This window comes from Haliotis asinina, chromosome 10, assembly GCF_037392515.1.
Source record: "Haliotis asinina isolate JCU_RB_2024 chromosome 10, JCU_Hal_asi_v2, whole genome shotgun sequence".
In the NCBI taxonomy this organism is placed as follows: Eukaryota; Metazoa; Mollusca; class Gastropoda; order Lepetellida; family Haliotidae; genus Haliotis; species Haliotis asinina.
In genome coordinates, this window is record NC_090289.1 from 26,747,768 (window position 1) to 26,768,340 (window position 20,573).

Sequence of the window (20,573 nt, forward strand, 5' to 3'; positions counted from 1 at the left end):
GAAAACAAAACATTGATTGGGATGGATGTACTACAGAGCATAATACTAGTTGTATGTACAGTGGGATCTGGAAAATTCGAAACCTGTGTCATCGGGCTTTCTCCATAATCCGGACTACTCTCTGAGTCCCCGAAAAATCGTTATAAAAAAGCGTGTTTTATAATCGGGAGTCTCTTAAATACGGATTACAGACTAAAATACCAGCCCCTATTATCAACTTGCTATGAGAACAATGCTCTGGTCGCAGCTGACTAAATTAACAGTCCGTAGAATAAAAATCTCTTTTACTTCTGTTCACAATTGTTGAAAAGATTGTATTAGCAGAAGCAATTAGTGTGACCAGACAGTTTCAAGAGTGAGGTTGTTGATTGTCCTGAACAAAGGGAGGTAACTCATGGCAGTGTCTACGGCAATGGAAAGAATATATCTAATCCGGGTTGCTTTCCAATCCGGACAAATGAGTCGGTCCCAGGCCTCTCTGTAATAGGCACATGCTACTGGACATTGTATATTTTATAGCAATCAAACCGTGAAATAGGCCATTGATAGGAGGTAGGTCTGTTCAGACGCCTTTGTCTACGTGGATATTTCGTTGCACATGATCAAAACTGAGACGATAGATCTAGTCGATCCAGTGTTATAATTTGTGATAGATTAAAACATGAAAAGATGTTTATTGAACTGCCAGCATATTATATAGCAAATTGTTAGAGTAAATAATTCAACATATCCTGAGCAGGATATTAAGGTTGGTGAGTAGTGAGGTAAACATTAATTCTAACTCTAAAAAGAAATTCAGAGGAGCTTTCATTGTGAGTATTAAGGCGTGTGCGTAGTAAGGTGAAAAATCTTAAGGTAGGCAAAAGGAAATATTGTGAGAAAAGTTCTTCTCTTGTAAAAATTGTAGTGGACAGAGTTCCTGGTGGACAAAGCTCCTCTGGGGAAAGATTCTTGTGACCAAAATTCATGTTAATAAGAGCCGAAGTATCAGTGGAGATCTTCTATCAACGATCCTTTTTTCAGATGAATTGTCCAAGTCTAACTACCCCTCCCTACACACACACACACACACGCACGCACGCGCGCACGCACGCATGCATGCATACACACACACACCTTTGGATGTGATAATAAATGGCCAAAAATATTACATTCACTGTATCAGTGTCTATTTGTCATGACCAGTTTTGACAAGTTGCAGAGTATTTCGTTCCAACTCATTCCCAGGGACATGATGTTAATCACTGGATTATCGAGCAGGTGGTTATTTACAAACCGCTGCCATATATAGCGGTGACGGTGTCTTATAACAAACAAAGGATATAAGGAGAGTGTTCCTGCATATCATCGTTACCTAGAGGCATAAGCCGCCACATCCGTAAACAAATGTCACCATTTATTTATGCTGACAATAATATGAATATCATCAGTGCAGTCGTCATAACATCGATGATAAACGCAAAAGATTAGCTCTGTTGATTCTCCAGACCACGACAGTGAGTTAAGACTACGTAAACCTATCTGACCATTTGAATGCGGCGTTAAACAACAAACAAAAACAGTCACACTGTGTATTTATTATTTCAGTTTCAGAATAGAAATAACCACACACCATCCCAAAAATATTAATTAAATTAACGTTTGTAGAATGCAATAGCTTCCCTTATACTGCCTCCATCTGGTTTTGTTCAACGCCCATAGCCGTTATTCGCTGCATCAGCGGTTTTATAGCTGTGGGCGTAATGTTCCGCCAGAGGGATGGCAGGATGTATGTCGCCAAGGAAACGCTCACGGCAATATGTAAAAGAAATGTTAATGGTACAGTCGTTAATTACATAATAAAATACAAAAGAGCAAACTACAAGGTAACATTCACATTAACATCTGCTGGTAGGAAGATTGCCCATCAGAAAGAAAGAGAAAACAACAACCCGGGGCCATTTCTCAAAGCGATCCTAGCGTTACGACAGTTGTAAGTCTATGTTAAAGTATGGCAGTTACGATCACCTTAGGGCTATGATCGTTTTGTGGAACGGAACTATGATGTTGACCTCTGTTGTGTGGTAGAGAAAGTGTACCGAGGCGTGGCGAGAGCAAACAAGGGTGAGAGGCCCATATATAACGCGATCTTACCTTAAAACACATATCTACAAAATATATTTAAGAAAAATAATTAAGAACAATTAATTTCAGATAGTTCGGTGGCAGTCTTGACTTTTCCAGTCACTGTACACTTAATTATAAGCTGGGCTTAAACTATTTCCTATGGTTTGGAGTTTACGAATACATGGTGGAATATCAACCTTCTTTGTTTGTTGTTCACCATCATATGCAGCACTATTCCACTGAATATGCTGGCAGTTTGTAGGTAACCGAGTCTATTTCAAACAATTCAACAAGTGACCGGTGATCGAGGCATCAATCTTTACAACTGGTACTTGATGACATATTTTGATCTAGTCTGACTCCCTATTCCGCCAGTCGCATCTTGCGACAAGCTTGCGGGTTGCTGAAGATCGGTTGAAGATCTGCATGGGTCCAAACTTCAACTACACACTTCTTCCGGCACGTATGACAGCGTTGTATGTTTATACCTGGAGTCGCGCTATCTGTATATAGAGAGAAGGCGGTCTATTCAGATATATATCCGGGGACACAAGCAAACCGCTTGAGCGATAAATCGAGCAAATCGTCCACGTGGACGATCATATATCGTTGTACGTTCTGTATATGTAAACACATCAACAAATGCATGTTGTAAACATGCAATTTTTGTCCCAAAGTCTCTTTTAACAATCTAACAATAATTTCAAGACAATTATTGGTTTCCGACAAATTTTCACTTCATATCCCGTACTAGTATGTCTCACAGTCCTTGAAACACATTATTTTTCCTATTATCTAACGCTTAAACTCCTTGTAACGCTTAAAGCCATAAATGAAGCAAGTCTACATTTCTTCAAGTTCAGGCTGAAGTTGTTATATCACTGTGATTCCTTGGCAATTTAAAGAGGTTAATGAATATATTCCCAGAATAAGCGCTGTCTTATCATGACCCCCACCCACCCTTCCGCCACCTCCACCACCGCACCCCCCCCCCCACCAATTTTCTTTCCAAGTGTTTTTTCTCATCTTAATCTCACAGTCCCTAAATCACATTATTTTCCTACTGCCAAGCTCTCCCTCTGCAATGCTAAAGCCTTAAATGAAGCAAATCTAGACGTTCGTACGTTCTGCATTTCTGGTCTCCATGGGGCGTTTTTTCCAGTTTATATAGGTTATTTTGTTACTATCAAATTATATACATTCGGAGACTAAGTATTTGTCTATCCACATCTGGGAAGAAGGAATCAAGATGGCATCTCGCAGTGGATCTAATTACACGGGGGAGAAAGTACATAAGCACCGTCGGAAGTGGGCAGTTAATGTTGCGTAATAGATAATGCTCGATGACCCTTTTCAGCAGCATCAATTCTGAGGGGGTCCACAACAAACAGAGAGAGGGTGCTCTGGCCTTTGTGTAGCGATATCGAGTGCAATAGCCAGGGGTGGTGTCGGGTTTCGCTGAATTACGTAACCTTGATTTGAAAACATGACCGCCTTTGTCCTCTCGCCTTTGTCACGTTTCTTCCCGCGAGAACCCCGGTGACACATACATGTTGTCATCCGCCTCGCGTTAAAGATTAGGATTTAAACAATACGTGTTGAAAATGTATGATACATATTTCCCGCGACCTTCTATCCCTTCCTTTCAAAAGAAAGCATACATAGGTTCAACTGAGCCCGATGCAAAAGACGAAAAAAAGACGAAATTATGCATTGTACGAAACGCCCTTTCGAGACATCTTACAAACACTACAATACAATGGCGTTGATGATGATGATGATGATGATGATGACGACGATGATGATAATGATGGCCATGATTCATCTTTTATAATGACCTGTAAATAATTCTAAAAACAAAAAACAACAATAATAAAGCTTCATTTAAGTGTGTGCGTGGTTGTGAGCGTGGGTGCGTTTGGCCTGTGTTTGATACGGACACTGTCAGAACTCGAGTCGGTTAAAGACAGCTATCTTATATGTGTATTCACTACAAATCATAGTATTATAACCACAATACGAAGTGGTAATAACACATATTGCAAATGTTAAAAATGCAAACACCCATTAGTGTCAGGAGTTGCAAAATTTTTAACATGGACAGACAGGTTTTTGTAGTCTGAACTCTCTAATGTGCTCTGGACGATCCACAGTGCCATTCTTTTGTGTTTATCATTGATGTAATGACGGCTGCACTGTCGAGTTTCATATCGTTGTCAGCATCGGAAATTTTGATGTTAGTTTGTCGCTCACGATTGTAAACAAGAACAGTTTCCTTATAACCCTTGTTTGTTTTTTAACTCCACACTCAACAATATTCCAGCTATATGGCGGCGGTCTGTACATAATCGAGTCTGGACCAGACCATCCAGTGATCAATAGTATGAGCATCGATCTGACAAATGTGATACGATGAGATGTGTCAACCAAGCCAGAGAGCCGGACCTCACGACACTGTCAGTCTCATATTACGACAATCATGGATTAATGAAGATCAATTCTGCTCCGGATCTTGATGGGTTTCTTATGTAGGTTTCTCCCAACTATTCAAAATCCCCCAATTTCCAGTTTCCCTTAAAAATTAAGAGGACCCAGCGAACACACGATCGTATGCAATAATTCATAAACGTTAAAAAAAAACCCAGAACACTGACCGTATGTAAATGACTTCGCCATTACGATAACCGCTAATGTCAGCAAACGCTTAGATAAAATAATAATCGTGGTGTTGTTGGTTCATTTTTAAGTTCTATGTTAACGCAGTTTACCGAGAAGGTCATGTGTTCGTTTTGCAAACAACACGAATAACCCATTTGAGAATCATTTCTCACGGGGATCTTTCTCCATCGACACCGGAATTCAAGGCCCTTAAAGAGATGCGCAACCTCGCCTGAATCAGTATCTATCAACAGGTTCACTGGGAAGGCAAGGTGTTCAACTCCAGCTACAAGATGCAGTCCATCATGGCTCTCGGTCTTTCAGTTCTCTGTGTTGTGCTTTACTGTGAGTATTTTTTGCTTTTACCTGCAACTTTATTTTGAAAACATATAAATTCCCGAAACATAACTCAGATGTGAAGAACGATTCCGGATCGCCAGTTGCCCCGCAAAGCGCATGTGTCCTGAATCCGAGACTCCGGTGGGTTTAAACGACCGATCAGAATTTGTACATAGTACATACTAGTACAACACAATTTGTGTAGAAAGCAAAATCGAATATTTTTAAGTGGATGATCAAGCAACTTGGGAAAACAGTGTGAGAATCTACGCCGAAACGTCGCTCTGTGCAATAAACAGGGAGTTCCCTAAAGTTCTATTCTTTATTACTGACTCACTAACCTCAAGAATGCCGATCAAACAATGAATCATAAAAGTTTGAAATTTAATTTACTACCTTTTCGTGCACTAGATTTTGTGTATTTCGTCTTATGAAAATGAAGTAAATGAGTAATAAGTTAATGTAATAAGAAATCACAAACCATTCTCGATAATGAGCATTCTCATTTCGACCATTCTCGTCATGATTTGTGAACAGTAACATCAATCCTGTATGGAAGCACTAATTACAAGTACGATAGGGGCGATTTTAAAACGTTTGCTTTGTACTGGTCTGCGTCAAGGCGCTGCCTTTTGTCGCCTCTGTTGACAGTGTACATAGACTGAACCTATGCTGCTTTGGACTGAGTCATTACATACGTTGACGTCACCACTTAAGAATTGCGACTTCATCATCAACTGTTTACACATAACTGACCTCAATTAATGTAGTGCGTCACGCTTAGCATCGCTGGGATTCTTGCGAGCTTTATCTGGACTAACAAAGAGTCTATGAAATGCACATATTTCACAGAAAAAAGCAGTCCCTACTTAATAATACACATGCATATATATAAAAAATGTGCACTGAGACTTTCACCATTTTCAGACATAAAGCTGTGGAAATCTAGATATTCCACACATCCACATATTCTACACTTGCATCGGATGTATTTGTTTCAGGGTGTGGATGGCAGACCAGGTTTTATCCTAAAATGCAAACGCAAACAAGCGATATCTCACACACACACAAACACACACACCAACCTCTCCCCCCAACCTATAACCCCCAGTGGTGTTCATTGTCTTAATAGTATATTTTCTACTCTCTGTTTGAATTATTTCACAATAAGTAATATGTTTCGTCTCTATAGTTCATTTGTATTATTTGGCATTTATTGTGCATTTATTTATCTACTAACACAAACATTATTTTGAGCCGAGAGAAGGAATATTTTGTAAAAGGCGCTATTTGTATTTCTTTCCGGTTTTAATGTATCCGACTCGCGACACAACGGAAAGTGTCACATTGTTCACTCAAACCGGCCTTGCTTGGGGTAATGTTCCCGATCCACTTGACTATCATACGAACACAGTGTTTGGACTTAGGCCACATAGCGCTTTTCGTTTTGTGGATTTAGCTTAAAGGTCATGTGACCGAGCATTTAACAAGATATACGAGATCGAATATAACTGTACTATCTTTGTCATTTATGGATATAATGCATTGAAAATCAGAAAATATAATATACGTGTAAACCTTCAACACAAAGAACCAAAGCCAAAAGATACCATAAGCCATTATTTTGTTTCAGTAGGTCCATCGTCAAAAATAAATAAACGTACGCGTTTTTTTCACACTTTTAAGAAACTGGAAAAAGGTCTTAAAAGAGAAATATCGAATCAAGAGAAAGATAACACCGTTCGCCACAAGACTCAGATTCCAGCTTGAATTCCAAGGATGTTCCTCATTTAGCCTTGGGATGTGTTTTGCTGGATATGTGCGCGCACTCACGCGGAAAAGATTACCCTATCTCGACAGTAAACAGGAAATGCACCAGTGAGTCACCCCTGTATCCCCGGAGCTTGATGGAACAACAACAGCACCATTAATTACTTGTACACTTTGAAACACTGGCTTATGGCTAAGGCAGCTTTGTGGAACGACCCGTATGACCTTTACCCCAACGGTCTCACAGTCCCCGAACCACATTATTTTGTCTACTGACAAGCCTTCTCTGCAGTGCTAAAGCATCAAACGAAGGAAGTCTAGATTTCGTTAGGTTCTGAATCTCTGGTCTCCCCGAGTCTCCTTTTCAATTAAAATGGGTTTGTTTGTTACTATCAAAATTATATATATATATGTTCAGAGACTAAGCATTAGTCTACCAAACGGTCTCCCAAGGTCAATCGGTTCATACCAGGGATGGGGAGATCTTTGTCTGTCGATCCCACAATATTTCCCCTACTGGCTAGCCTTTTCTGCCATGCTAAATTTAGCTGTAACTTAAGCAAGTCTAGATTTCCTTCATCTCCCATTCTGCTGGGGTTCTTTTCCAATTGAAATGGGTTTAGTTAATTGTTACTATCAAAATTATGTATATTCGGTGACTAACAGTTGACAGTTGACTGACTGACGTATGAACATGTAAATTCTCGCTCAAGGTCTAAAAGAAGGTGAATACTTCATAAAGTCGTGTGACCTTGGCTTTCTTTCTTTTTCAAAGCTGTATTCAGAAACATTCCAGCTGTAAAGGGCGGTTTATAGAACACTGAGTCTTCACTAGACAATCTAGTGGCTGACATCACGAGCATCGAATAAACAGCAATAAATGAAGACAACATGACCACCGGATCTACTCCACTTACAGTGAGTGAATTCAGTTTTACGCAGCTTTTAGCAATCGCCCAGCAATATTACGACGCCACTCCAGAAATGGGCTTCACACACTGTACCTATGTGAGGAATTGAACCCAGGTTCTCGGTGTGTCGGTGTGATGAGCGAACGCTGATCCACTTGGCTACCCCACAAGCCCCTCTACTTAGGTCCCCATATGGGTCTAAATCCACAAAAATAACCTTGCATCCGTTCGCGTGGAATAACAGTTAATAAAATGCTTCAAAAACACTAACGCCCGCGTCACCAACCCAGTTAACGTCTCCAAAACGGTAATGATACAGTAATAAATAGATAGTATTACGTTAAATTCCGGCGATCACGATTTAAACGAAAAACACCAACTCTTTAATCACCATTCCTCAAGTATGACAGGTTTGCGGCTTGACGTAGAAAGAGATAAAATTTTGTAAATTTGCTTAACACCTGTGCATACAGGGAAGTGACTCGGCCAACTGTAACGTCCCACATTGAACATCCTTTGTCGGTGTACACAGGGCTCTTGCCACTTTATCGAAGAACTGTTGATGAGAAGTAGCGCTCGCGACCGATTGGCTGCTTTGGTAACCAAGGTGATGTTGTAAAAGCACTAGAGCCTCCACCGAATGCACCGTGACCGCATCGATGGGATTATAAATCTTGATAATTATCACTATTTTATCCGTGTTTACGAAGGAAGGTAGCAGTATATTAGCATCTATTTATACCTGGCTTTGGAAACAGCCATGCGCATGGTCGATGGTTACTTGTGATATACAACCCTTGTACCGTTAGTACAGCGGGAGCTTACAAGTATGTTTGGAATTAGAGGCCTTTAGAAATAGGTCAAGGTATCAATTTCTCGCATGCAGTCTCGGAAGCAGAACCTATAGCATACAAGAATGTTGTTTTTTTTTAACCTAGGTAAACCGGAGTAGGTTCGTTCCTTTTCTGCTTCGACGGAAAGTGGGTCTGACTCTTTAGTTTGGAAAGAAATCTCCCTTACCCCCATAAGTTAATGGATTTTCCTGATTTTAACTGATCTCAGAACCGTTATGAACTATTCCGGCCTAATGGCATCGGTTATAAAACTGATGCGTGACAATGGCGATGATGATAACGACGACGATGATGATCATATGATCACGATGTCTTCCCCCCATCATCCTTTATGGTATTTGATGATAATCCCGTTGTACTCAGCATCCCAGCAAAACTATCCTGCTCTTTAGATATTTGATCGAAAGACAAGATGATTGACGATAATTACCTTGCTGAAATTGATTACTCTGAACGAATGATGGTCTTCGTGACAGGTGTAGTCTACATACGGCCTTGAACTACACACGCTGCATAAGTTACACCGTGACCCATTGCTGTCGTGTATGTAACATACCGCATGCTTTTCCCGTACCAATACATAAGTGTCAGATAATCACCGACGTGTTATCTGTCATGTCTTGAAGTATTAATCTGTCTCTTGAAATGAAAAGCTTTTATGACACATTGCCTGGCGTAAGTGACTTTTGTGATGGGAGATATTTTACTCCAAAAAGTATATTTTCAGAAGTTCCAAACTACGCGTTTTCGGTCACATGTCATGATGTATTAATCTGTCTCTTCAAGAAAAAAGCTTTTATGACTCAAACTCAGGTGAAAGTGGCTTTTTGTGAAGGGAGAAAAAAATCTTGTTTTACTCCACAAAGGTATATTTTTAGAAGTTCCAAATATATTTTCCGACTGTCATATCAATTACATGTTGACATTTATGCTTCGATGGGAAGCCAGACTTAGATTTAGTCCCACGAATACACTTATCCTCATAATAACTATGATACCATCTAATATAAATATTTACAAAACACAATAGATTGGTGTCCAAAAATGCTAAAATTACTTTTAGACTTTGTATTCCTGCGCATCACGTGCGTGGTCTTAGGGCATGTCGCCGTGTCACCACCGCTTGTCGATTTCAAGGAGGACGTCAAATGTTTTTTCCTTGTCATTTATAACTGTCATGCTTTCAAAAGATCCGTTTAAGGTTAAGTGTGCGTTGTGTGTCTGTAATTGGTCTCAAAAGATTGATATCCAAAGCGCGTCATATATGTTTGTTAAGCCCCAAAGCCCTTTATGTTTTGTATCATCATCATCATCATCATCATCATCATCATCATCATCATCATCATCATCATCATCATCATCATCATCAGGTGCAGCACTGCTAATCATAATGTTAAAGGCGTTGACGATGAGTTAATGGTTTTAGCAATAACAAAACTTCAGTGATGATCTGAGGCATTGTTAATAACGGGTGTGTGGTAGCCTAGTGGTTAAAGCGATCGCTCATTAATGAAATCTTGCTGCATAAAACTATACTCACTGTCTACAGTATTGTTCACTAACTGGACCTCATACAAGTAACATACACGAGACACTTTACTTTCCGTCGACGCTTGCGTTCAGCGGTGCAGTCTTCCCGGTCGTTGCTGTCACGCACAGGTTAAGCAAACAGGCTGTTTACACTCTCCGCACTGGTTCTGCAGGCCAGACGTAACCGCAAGTAAATCCCACCAAGAGTAATCAAGGTTTAAACAAACAACTGTTGACTGTTACGAGGCAGAGACTGCTCTGAACAAAAATAGACAAACGGGTTCGAGGATGGATAGATACATTGATCGACAAATGAAAGATGGATAGAGAGACATACAATATTTCTGAATATCGCTTTTACATATCTCTGGTAGAATATTTCGTAATTTGTTTTTACAATATCTTATTTTATGTATCGATATAATAATTTGCCATATGCATATTGTCGCGTTAAATTCACTACAGTCTCGGTCCGGCTAAACCAGTTTTTGTTTGATTTGAAAGACTGTTTTTTTTAAGTTTGTTCTCTTTTAGCGGGACGATGGGGTAGCCACTCTGAACAGCAAATTACGGCTCCTCAAATGATAAAACGATCAGTGCACCTCTTATTATGTTTCCGTTGACGGTCGGGTAGACTTGTGTTTAAAGCGTTCGCTCGTCACGCCGAAGATCCAGGTTCGATTTACCACATTTCCAAACACAGCGTGTGAAGGCCATTTCTGGTGTCCTCTAGAATATTGTTAAAAGCGGCGTAAAACCCACACGTACTCACTAAAAAAGTCATTTCTAAAAAGAACTCATTCAAAGAAGGAACATGACAATGCATACAGATCATCATTTCTTTAGATGTATATTGGATGGATGACGCCAAGAACATACTAGCACATTGACGCGTGTTTCTGTCATAGTGTTGAGCGCGGCTGTTGGCATGCTGGAGGCGAGTCTGTTCTACCACTTACATACACAGTTACAATGTGTGTAACTATCTTAGTATATTTCCACCATAGGTGTGATGAAGGAATGGTGTTTTCAGAGCCGTAACTCGCTTACTGTTCTCAGTTTTCAGATATAAAAGAAAATACACATTTACACATTTAAAAAAAAGCTTAGAGCGGATGGTGTTACATCCTTTCAATCCGACTTTTCCTACAAACATTTCTTACTTATAGACTGTGTCCCTTAGATATGCCGCTGGATCCAGTTTTAAACCCAGCCTTTTAAATTTGAACACAGCCTCATGTTTTTTCTCTTTAGTAATACGTGACCCTACAGCGTGCACTGATTATCAAGATGTTCGGTCAGTAATGTGTGACCCTACAGTGTCCACTGATTATCAAGATGTTCCGTCAGTACTGCGTGACCTTATATTGTCTTCTGATTATGAAGATCTTCCTTCAGAACTGCGTGATTGTCTACCGATTATCATAATGTTCCTTCAGTAATGTGGGACCTATAATGTCCACTAATTATCAGAGGTCTAGAGGTTCCAACAGTAATGCTTGGAATGTATGGACTCCCACCTTTCCTGTAACTTCATATTCAGAAAGTGCGCGATCCCCACAAAATTAACATTCTTCTTGAAGTATATCAGCATCATGCCACTCCCATCACTTGGCCTGCAAGGTCAGCTAGCCTCATCTCCATGCAGCCTTCCCAGGTAGTGGTGATGTCTGTTCATCTCAGCCGGCCTGTGTTGAGTGTGCTGGTTATGTTCCTGAAACCTGTTCTGTCAGTGGCGCTTGGCAACTATCCAGCTATTTACATACTCTACGTGTAAACACTGCTTGCGTGGCGAGTGTTGGGTACGCGATGGTGGTCATTTCATTGCCCGTGATGGTATTTGTATTGTCCAAGTCAAATAACACTCGTTCTTTTTGTTAATTAACGCGGGCAGGGCTGTGTCTGAAAAAACCTAAACTAGTGGTTGCAGTTGGCAAATTTGTTTCATGCGGTACAATTTACAAAGTGGTAAGCTTAAAGAAACCTTATAGTAAAAACTTGTTGTGTCATAACAGTGATTATAACGTACGTTTGGGTCAATGAGTGAATTTTAGAAAGCACTAATTCATGTCGTGAATTAGGCATGGTCAGTAGTCTGAAAATACACCTGTTTTGTGTCAATGAACCACATGTCAACAATATTATCTTGTCATATAACGGATTTTATAGCATTCCTTGATTGTACTTACACGTTGTAGGTGGGACCCATGTCGTATTGCCCCGAGCTAAGAATCAATCTTGGTTTACTCCTTGAACTGTCCTTGTCATCATAATGCTCATCATTCTGATCAGTTGTTCTTGTCAGCAACTGAGAAAGTTAATGTGGACATGGTCGCGTAGCAAAGCGCACTTTCTGAGTGAGTGGAAACTAAACACCGTATCGACAGTCTAGCAGCTCTTCACAGTGGCTCCAGAACGCCGACCTGCAGTCTAGCAGCTATTCACTGTGATCATTAAACAGGCGACCTAAAACGGTGTAAAACCAAACTCACTCACGAATGAAGCACACTAAAATTATGTAATTGTTCTTGCTTGACATCGTGAAATAAAGGGATGCTATATATGGCACTTACGTCACTCAACTAGTTAAGGTACATGAACAATTTCTACCATTCCACCCTGGGTACGTAAGTACGTTTTGGCGTTAGAAGCAAGCGTTGTTTAATAAGCGTTAGGCTCTGAATACATGTATATAATCTTCATAAACATTTTCCTAGAAATAAATAATTTTTTATAAATTGTAAAAGGAGCCTAATATAATATGGTAGGTTCAGAACCTGATGAAATCTAGACTTGCTTCTAGGCTTTAGTATTGAGGAATAGGCAGAGAGGAACATAATGCTGTTCGGGCACTGCGAGGCAGACTAATTAAGCGTGACAACTGAACCTTTAACCATGAACCATTTTTTTTCGGAAAACGGTTTCCTCGTCAATGAATCCGTTTGACAACTTCAGAGTCTACATAGATGCTACTGCTACCTTCCCGGCATGGATCACTGCTTTAGGCTGTTAACATGAGACTACGGGGGTCACCTATGTTAAGTGCATCATCCGTTTGCGTTTCCCATTTTTCTGCGTCGATAGTCTGTTGTACAGTCACTGAACCGTATTCCCCTTAATACAATGCTAAAGCCCTAAAATAAGGCAAGTCTAGATTTCCCCACGCCTATTCTCGCTCCATGCCTGATTCACAGTGCTCCTATATCTTAAAGGGATTGTTTGTTTCTATCAACTGTATATAGTCAGAGATTCAACGGGGTCTTATCGGTGGTATCAGTGACGAGGAGCAGATGAGCAGTGACACAAACAGATGACGTCACGGGTCAAAAACGACGTTCTTCAGTCCTTGGTATGTGAACCACTTAACACAATGCATATTCGTTCACAACCTACACAGCAATGGGGAGGAAGAAGAAGACGGGAAAGTGTCTCGTCTGTCATCTCAAACAGGTTAGGTGACTTTGAAGTACAACGTGAGAGGTGTGCCTGCGTCAGACCAATTTTTTGTGAACAAACACGTCTAGACTAGCTAAAACGGACACGCCCTCAGTTGGACAAAGGCCGCATCATGCCTCGGGAGAACGATGTATTTTTATCTGGGATTATTTTCAGGAAACATCTGCTTAAGTCATCATGTTCTAAGTACCTCGGTCGGTCATCCGATCCGTGTAGCTAAAACATTTTTTCAATAGAATGGTTCTTACGATTTGCAGGAGCAGTTGGGGTTCGCTTGTCACGCCGAAGACCCGGGTTCGATTCCCCACATGGGTGCAATGTGTGAAACACTTTTCTGGTGTCCCCTACCGTGATATTGCAGGAACATTGCTAAAATCAGCGTAAAACCATACACACTCACCCACTCCTTAAGATTTGCGCTGCTTACAAGGGCAAGTGTCCTTTGTAGGTGTTCTGAATATAACATGTCAAATGAACTACCATACCATGTGTTTTGCTTTTTGGGGTAGGTTTGCGTTACAAGCCCTAAAGATTATGAGGCTAACTTTGTGTTTACCGCGTGTCACCATACAGGTGTCAAACATGACATGATATCCATCATTGGCAACACAAACCGTGCAGGTGCCAATCTTATCATATATATTAGTCATCCTTTCGCTCACAGGATATATGTGCGTGACTTATTTTTATAAAAAAATGTTCTGACACTGTTCGAGCATGCAGCATGGATGTGAAACATGTCTGTATTTATTTGGAGGTAGGAATATTTACATGCAATTGTCTTTTCATGGATATGTATTCCATGGGGAACAGTTTTGCCTCTGCACCGGAAGTGTTGCTCTCGTCCAATAGCTTGGGCGAGACAGTGACGGCATAGCTTTCGATGGAGTCCTGTTCTACCAGCATGCCCTTGTTTGTTTATCCCAGGGTCTTGTGTCCCTTCCGCCCAACTCTAAACATCCACAAAAGTAACAAGTGTATGTTTCAATAACGTGTCGGATTCTCGCTGCTTTTCGTTTGCAGTTTGTAGGTAGTGTTTTTTGTTGTTGTTTCTATCAATGTATTTTCAAGGACTAAGAGTTAGTACCAGATAGTACATTCAGTCAACTTGGCTTGAGATAAGTCATTACATCACCGACAATAAGTCTTTTTCACCGCAGTCATTAGTCTTCATCAGGGCCACAGTCATTACAGTCTTCATCGTTTTATTGATCAACTCCTCATCAAACATTGCTGGAAAATTCATGAAAAATAAGCTTATATCACCCTTATTACCATGGCTGTTTTCTTCTTTGCGATCATTATCATCATGACTGTTATCATCATAATCATCAGTTTAATTGGAAACTAAACTCACTCACTCAATTCAAATGTTGTCATTATGCATTTTGTCGTTACAGTCGGCGTTGCTAATGCTGCAAGTGACGACTGCGGAACTTTCTCAAGGGCTAAATTCGACGTTTGTGTTGCCACCTTCTCCACTGCCAACGTCGGCAACTTGGACGAACGTAAAAATCGCATCGCCGCGGAAAACACCACCTGTCCTACAGATATCTTGGCAACTAGTTGCCAGTACGTACATCTGACCAAAAATCATGATTTTACCACAGATTAATTTAAATGAATGCAGCAAACAGGCTCCGGGCGATACTTCCTCAGTCAAGCTGGTTGGTCTCATCACCAACACAGGGTCTTTGTCCCCAGACTAGTTAGACTCATCACCACCTCAGGGTCTTTGTCCCCAGACTAGATAGACTCATCATCAGCTCAGGGTCTTTGTCCCCAGACTAGATAGACTCATCACCATCTCAGGGTCTTTGTCCCCAGACTAGTTAGGCTCATCACCAGCTCAGGGTCTTTGTCCCCAGACTAGTTAGACTCATCACCATCTCAGGGTCTTTGTCCCCAGACTAGTTAGGCTCATCACCATCTCAGGGTCTTTGTCCCCAGACTAGTTAGACTCATCACCATCTCAGGGTCTTTGTCCCCAGACTAGTTAGACTCATCACCATCTCAGGGTCTTTGTCCCCAGACTAGTTAGGCTCATCACCATCTCAGGGTCTTTGTCCCAGACTAGTTAGGCTCATCACCATCTCAGGGTCTTTGTCCCCAGACTAGTTAGGCTCATCACCATCTCAGGGTCTTTGTCCCCAGACTAGTTAGACTCATCACCATCTCAGGGTCTTTGTCCCCAGGCCGGTGAAGCCTCACACGATTCTCCTAGGCTTTGGGGAAGTGTTTCTCAAATCCAGAACACAAACAATATGTTGTCATTTAAAACAAATAAAAAAAACAAAACAACAACAACAACAAAAAACAAAAACAAACTAGCAGTCTGTTTAAAGGGGGTGCGATTTAAATAAAGTTTTTTGGATTCACACAGAATAGCAGAATACATTAAAGTACGGATGCACCTTAGTCCTATTTTTCGAAGCAAGGGAGTTAACTGTTGGATAATTAGGTTTCCGCGTAAAACGTTGAATACTTATCTCCTCTGCCTCGGGAAACTGCATTAAGCACAGTTCCTTTTTTGTATTTGTGAATAGCTATTTTAGAGCAATTATTTTTTTTATGTTTGAGACTAAACTATGGCTTTACAGTGGAAAGTGGTACGAGTGTTTGATGCTAATATTTGACTTTGCCCTACAGATCTTTCAACGTCATGATCAAATGTGTCAACGCTTTTGGTTTTCCCGAGGGATGCGAGATGGAGATGGACACTGAACTGAGTAAGATACCATGTCTTTTGGATGAGGTGTAGTTAGCCCTTTAAATCGATCACTTGCAAATTATTAGCATTCGCTGTGTTTTGGCAAATAGATTGTATAGCAATAAACTTGTACTGCAATTCATGTACTTATATTTCTGTTGGGAAATATTGGGAGCCATAGAGTTTGATAGTGAGTGACGCAGATCGTTCAAGCAGATCCTGTTTTTCACTTAATTAAGCCCCAGAAATATATGTTACGGTTCTGAAAACAGGAATTTCAAAACAATGTTAGATAGTAAGGATAATAAGGATTCTATTCTATAGCATTTACAACATGTAAATCATGAATGAAATTGCTAAGGAAAACATCAATTATGAATGAAAGCCTTTCTATTTTGAGCCTGTAAAGATTTCATAATATGTTTAAGTTTTGACTCTAATTTCATTTTCTGAAGTGTATTTTTCAGTTTATATTTTCGTGGTAAATCCAGCGCCATGTTATACAATTAAAACTTGTATTTCACAAATGACATTCCTCGTTTTCAGAGAACCAACAGTTTGAGTGCACATACAAGGAACTAGCGGCGTTGTGTCCTGACGCAACTACGATTGGTAGGCAATCTTCTGTTTGTTTGGTTTTTTATAGTCAAAATAATTGTGAAATGTTAAAAGTGAACGTTAATTTAATTTGGCAGCATTTTTGCAATATTTCAGATTAAAATGTGTCCTAAGTAAAATAAATTAAAACAAAAACGTGATTTAAATGAAACGATTCTATGTGGAAAAAAATGTAATTATCAATTCATTTTGTCATTTCTTTACAAATACTTTGTAAGATCAACATCAAACATGAAACTCTTCCAAAGCCGCGTTCGAGAGGGTCTGAATGAAAGGTCCTTCAACCTCGGATAACTCGAATAATTAACACTTGAACGCATCTTAATTTTAAGAACAGTCAAACATCAGGACCGAAGTTAATTATCGAACACAACTGTAACACGAAGATAACACAAGAGCTACACAAAGACAGATGACTTCGAGACCACAGTCATTTCGACATAGCAAAGTTCGAGATATTAGTTTTGGTTTCAGAGTGATATTTCGGTGATGTCTATATGCCCAAAAATTGTGTTTTCTGTTTAATGATTGGATTTTGGTTTTTTTTCAGGAGGTGCAGCTGGCGTCATTGCAAGCCTGTCTCTTGTCGCAGCATGCCTCATTGCCGCCATCTTCAGATTTTAAACATACACCAACAAGATCATCTTTTAGCGGGTAGATTATCTTTTTGTGCTATCTAGGGACGGAGGGGTAGCCTAGTGGTTGAAACGTTCGCTCGTCCAGCTGGAGACCTGGTTTCGATTCCCCGCACAGAGATTTAATGGGTCAAGCCCATTTCTGGTGTCCGCCGCCGTAATATTGCTTGAATATTGCTAAAAGCGGCGTAAAACCAGACTCTCTCGATTTTGTATTATTAATGTATATTTGATACATTTTGCTTAACTTTACTCACATGAAAACATCTGGAAACATCTAACGACAAATCCTATTTTTTCTTAACGATCCGAATATATTTACACATTTAATACAAATATTTGTGTTAATGGTCTTGAATTTATAACCTAACGAAGGCCCGTTTTGTCATTTTCTGCTCTTTTGAGGAACATTTTCGTTTCTATTTTCACAGGAAGGTGCCCAGATTTGTAAGCTTCATAGAAACAACTTGGCAAGAAAATCTCAACCAGACTGAACATCAATTAGTCGTTAGACGGATAAAATTCTTTTCTCACGTGAAAAGGAACTTCAAGCAATGTAATCACATGAGAAAAGAGACCGCTGAGGTTTATGATTTTACCGCAACGAACATGTGCAAGCGCCCGTCGTGTTAATCGGAGTTAGCTCCCTTCCACAACGCCTGCCCTCGTCACAACGCTCTGCCAATACCCGAGATTCTTCCATTTCGAATCTTGTTAGTGCAATTATAATATGACGGCAATCTGTACTCATAATAGCATACGTGCCTTCTCTGAATCTATGCTAAATGTTTGTAGTCATTTTTCACTTTTTTTGTTTATATTAAGGACGGTTTGCGTTGGTTTCGCTGAGGCCCCTTGATGGTCTGTGAAGCAGGTCCGATGTGGTGCTACCCTTAATATTCGTAGCATTCTTAATGGTACTTGTAAAACCCCGGAATTTCGATAATGTTTTGACACATGGTTGTTTACACATTGAGCTCATACAGAAAACTCGTATCAAAATCCTTCTTTTATTTTTTTAATAATTTACATCATATGTATATATCTGTCTTCGAATTGAGATATAAAGATATTAACACATACTTACCTGGGTTTCTTTTTCTTTGTTTGCTCATTGCAAAGCATTACAGTGGACGCTGTCATAACTGGCATCTGCCCAGTGCGGCATGTGGCCAACACCGGCATAAATCCCAGGCCCATCCGTGATTTGCACCATCAGCTCTGCAATCCGGCACATTGTCTAAACTGGATTATTTACTTAGTAAAATGAGTGCCGGTTTAGACAGCTCCCTTTGTATCTCTGATATTTCCATCTCTAAAACTGATCTCCATAGGTTATCAGAGACGGATGGCGCAGCGGTTATCATTCGCTCGAAGTTAGGATTCTAGTTCGATGTGCACAAGGGAAGGTATCCCAGTGGATAAAGCACAGAAATTGTCGATTAATATGAAATAATATGAAAGGCCTTTCCTAAAAACTGTTAACTGATCCTGACATGGTCTGTCGGTTGGTTTATCGCTTAATGTCGCAACATTCCAGCTGTATGGTGGTGATCTCTAAATGATTCTGGACCAGGCAATCCTGTGATAGACAGCATGAGCATCGATCCACGCAATAGGGATACGAGTGCATGTTCAACCAAATCAACGAGCCTGACCGTCCAACCCCATTAGTCGGCTTTTACGACAAGAATAGTTTGCTAAAGACCAACCCCAACCCGGTTCCCCACCACTACGATATCAGTTACAGTGTTTAACGCTTCATCTGACGTTAGTTCAGTGGCACCAAGACGTTTCAGCACAATGGCAGACAAATCCCAACCTTTAATATAATTATTTGGAGCATGGTTTATTTAGCACATTTAAAATATTCATTAGGGTATATTTAGGATTCGAACCCTGAACAGTTCGGTATATTTGACTACTTGATGTACGTTTGATTTTGGAGGTTTGATTTGTGACTGCTTCCGGAGATAGTCAAGGTTTTACGTAAGAGTTTATTAAATATAGCGTTGTTGATAACCAGAGAGAGAGCATTACTATTGTCTTACTTTGAGCAGTTTTTCGATATTTTTCTTTTCATGACTAGGGCAAAATGGGAATTCGTCTGTTTGGTGCTTTTTATCATATGTTGCTAAATTTAGTAAAGCTCAGTGGCCTAATACTTTGGTGTACACTCACTGAAATCATCACCACCAGAAGTCAAACCCTAAACATCATTAGGTGGACTTTGTGGCGTTGTTGAAACCGCTGTGTGGTAACCTAGTGCTTAAAGCGTACACTCTTCACGCCGAAGACGATTCCCCACATGGATAGAATGCGTGAAGTCCATTTCTGGTGTCCCCTGCCGTGATATTGCTGGCATATTGCTAAAAGCGGCATAACGCTAAACTCACTCACTCGTCGTCGTCGTTGTTTTTTGTTTTTTTTATGAAACCTGCAGGAAAAATTGTCACATACTCCCTGAACCATTTTATATTCTATGCCATCCCGGACTTGTAATGCAATGGCCCCAAATGTAACAACTCTAAATTTTCCACAGGTCCTTCACTTTGTTGGAGCTCCTTTTCGGTTTTTATGTTGTTGCATAGTTCTATTAAAATTACATAAATTGTATTTCAGAAACTAAGAATCGCCTCCAACCCTTTCTTCCCCTTGCTCATGAATTAACTCATGAAATAATCTCGATGTATCCTGTTCTATGTTTACTCATTATACGCGTATTGCTTCCCCCGCAAAGCGACTGGATCAACATATCACATTAATTTTAGAAGTATTACGAACTGAGAAAGTGAAAGTCAGAAATATAATTTAACATGCGTGTTATTTACTATTTTACTCATTTGATAAAGGTTAAGCACACAATTAGTAAACGTCAAGATTTCATATGTCATATGCAGGTATACGTTTTTCCTTACAGTATTAAATGACAGACCTGTGGAACCCATATACATGTTCACGGACATAAACACTGGTATATTTTTAA

At 40.1% G+C, this 20,573-nt stretch overlaps 1 protein-coding gene across 1 annotated transcript; it reads left to right on the plus strand.

Moving 5' to 3' along the window:
* The first annotated feature begins 4,899 nt into the window (after nucleotides 1-4,899).
* On the plus strand, nucleotides 4,900-18,669 carry LOC137299016 (uncharacterized). Its single transcript, XM_067831486.1, has 6 exons — nucleotides 4,900-5,109; nucleotides 15,025-15,196; nucleotides 16,274-16,353; nucleotides 16,881-16,946; nucleotides 17,503-17,606; nucleotides 18,019-18,669. The coding sequence occupies exons 1-5, from the start codon at nucleotides 5,058-5,060 to the stop codon at nucleotides 17,574-17,576; spliced, it is 444 nt and encodes a 147-aa protein (XP_067687587.1). The 5' UTR covers nucleotides 4,900-5,057; the 3' UTR covers nucleotides 17,577-17,606; nucleotides 18,019-18,669.
* Nucleotides 18,670-20,573: the final 1,904 nt, after the last annotated feature.

Bases quoted from the DNA above. Each gene is read 5' to 3' on its own strand.
- LOC137299016 (XM_067831486.1), top strand. From the start codon at position 5,058: ATGCAGTCCATCATGGCTCTCGGTCTTTCAGTTCTCTGTGTTGTGCTT. The intron at 5,110-15,024 runs GTGAGTATTTTT...TTGTCGTTACAG, and splicing joins TCTCTGTGTTGTGCTTTACT to TCGGCGTTGCTAATGCTGCA. The intron at 16,354-16,880 runs GTAAGATACCAT...CCTCGTTTTCAG, and splicing joins GGAGATGGACACTGAACTGA to AGAACCAACAGTTTGAGTGC.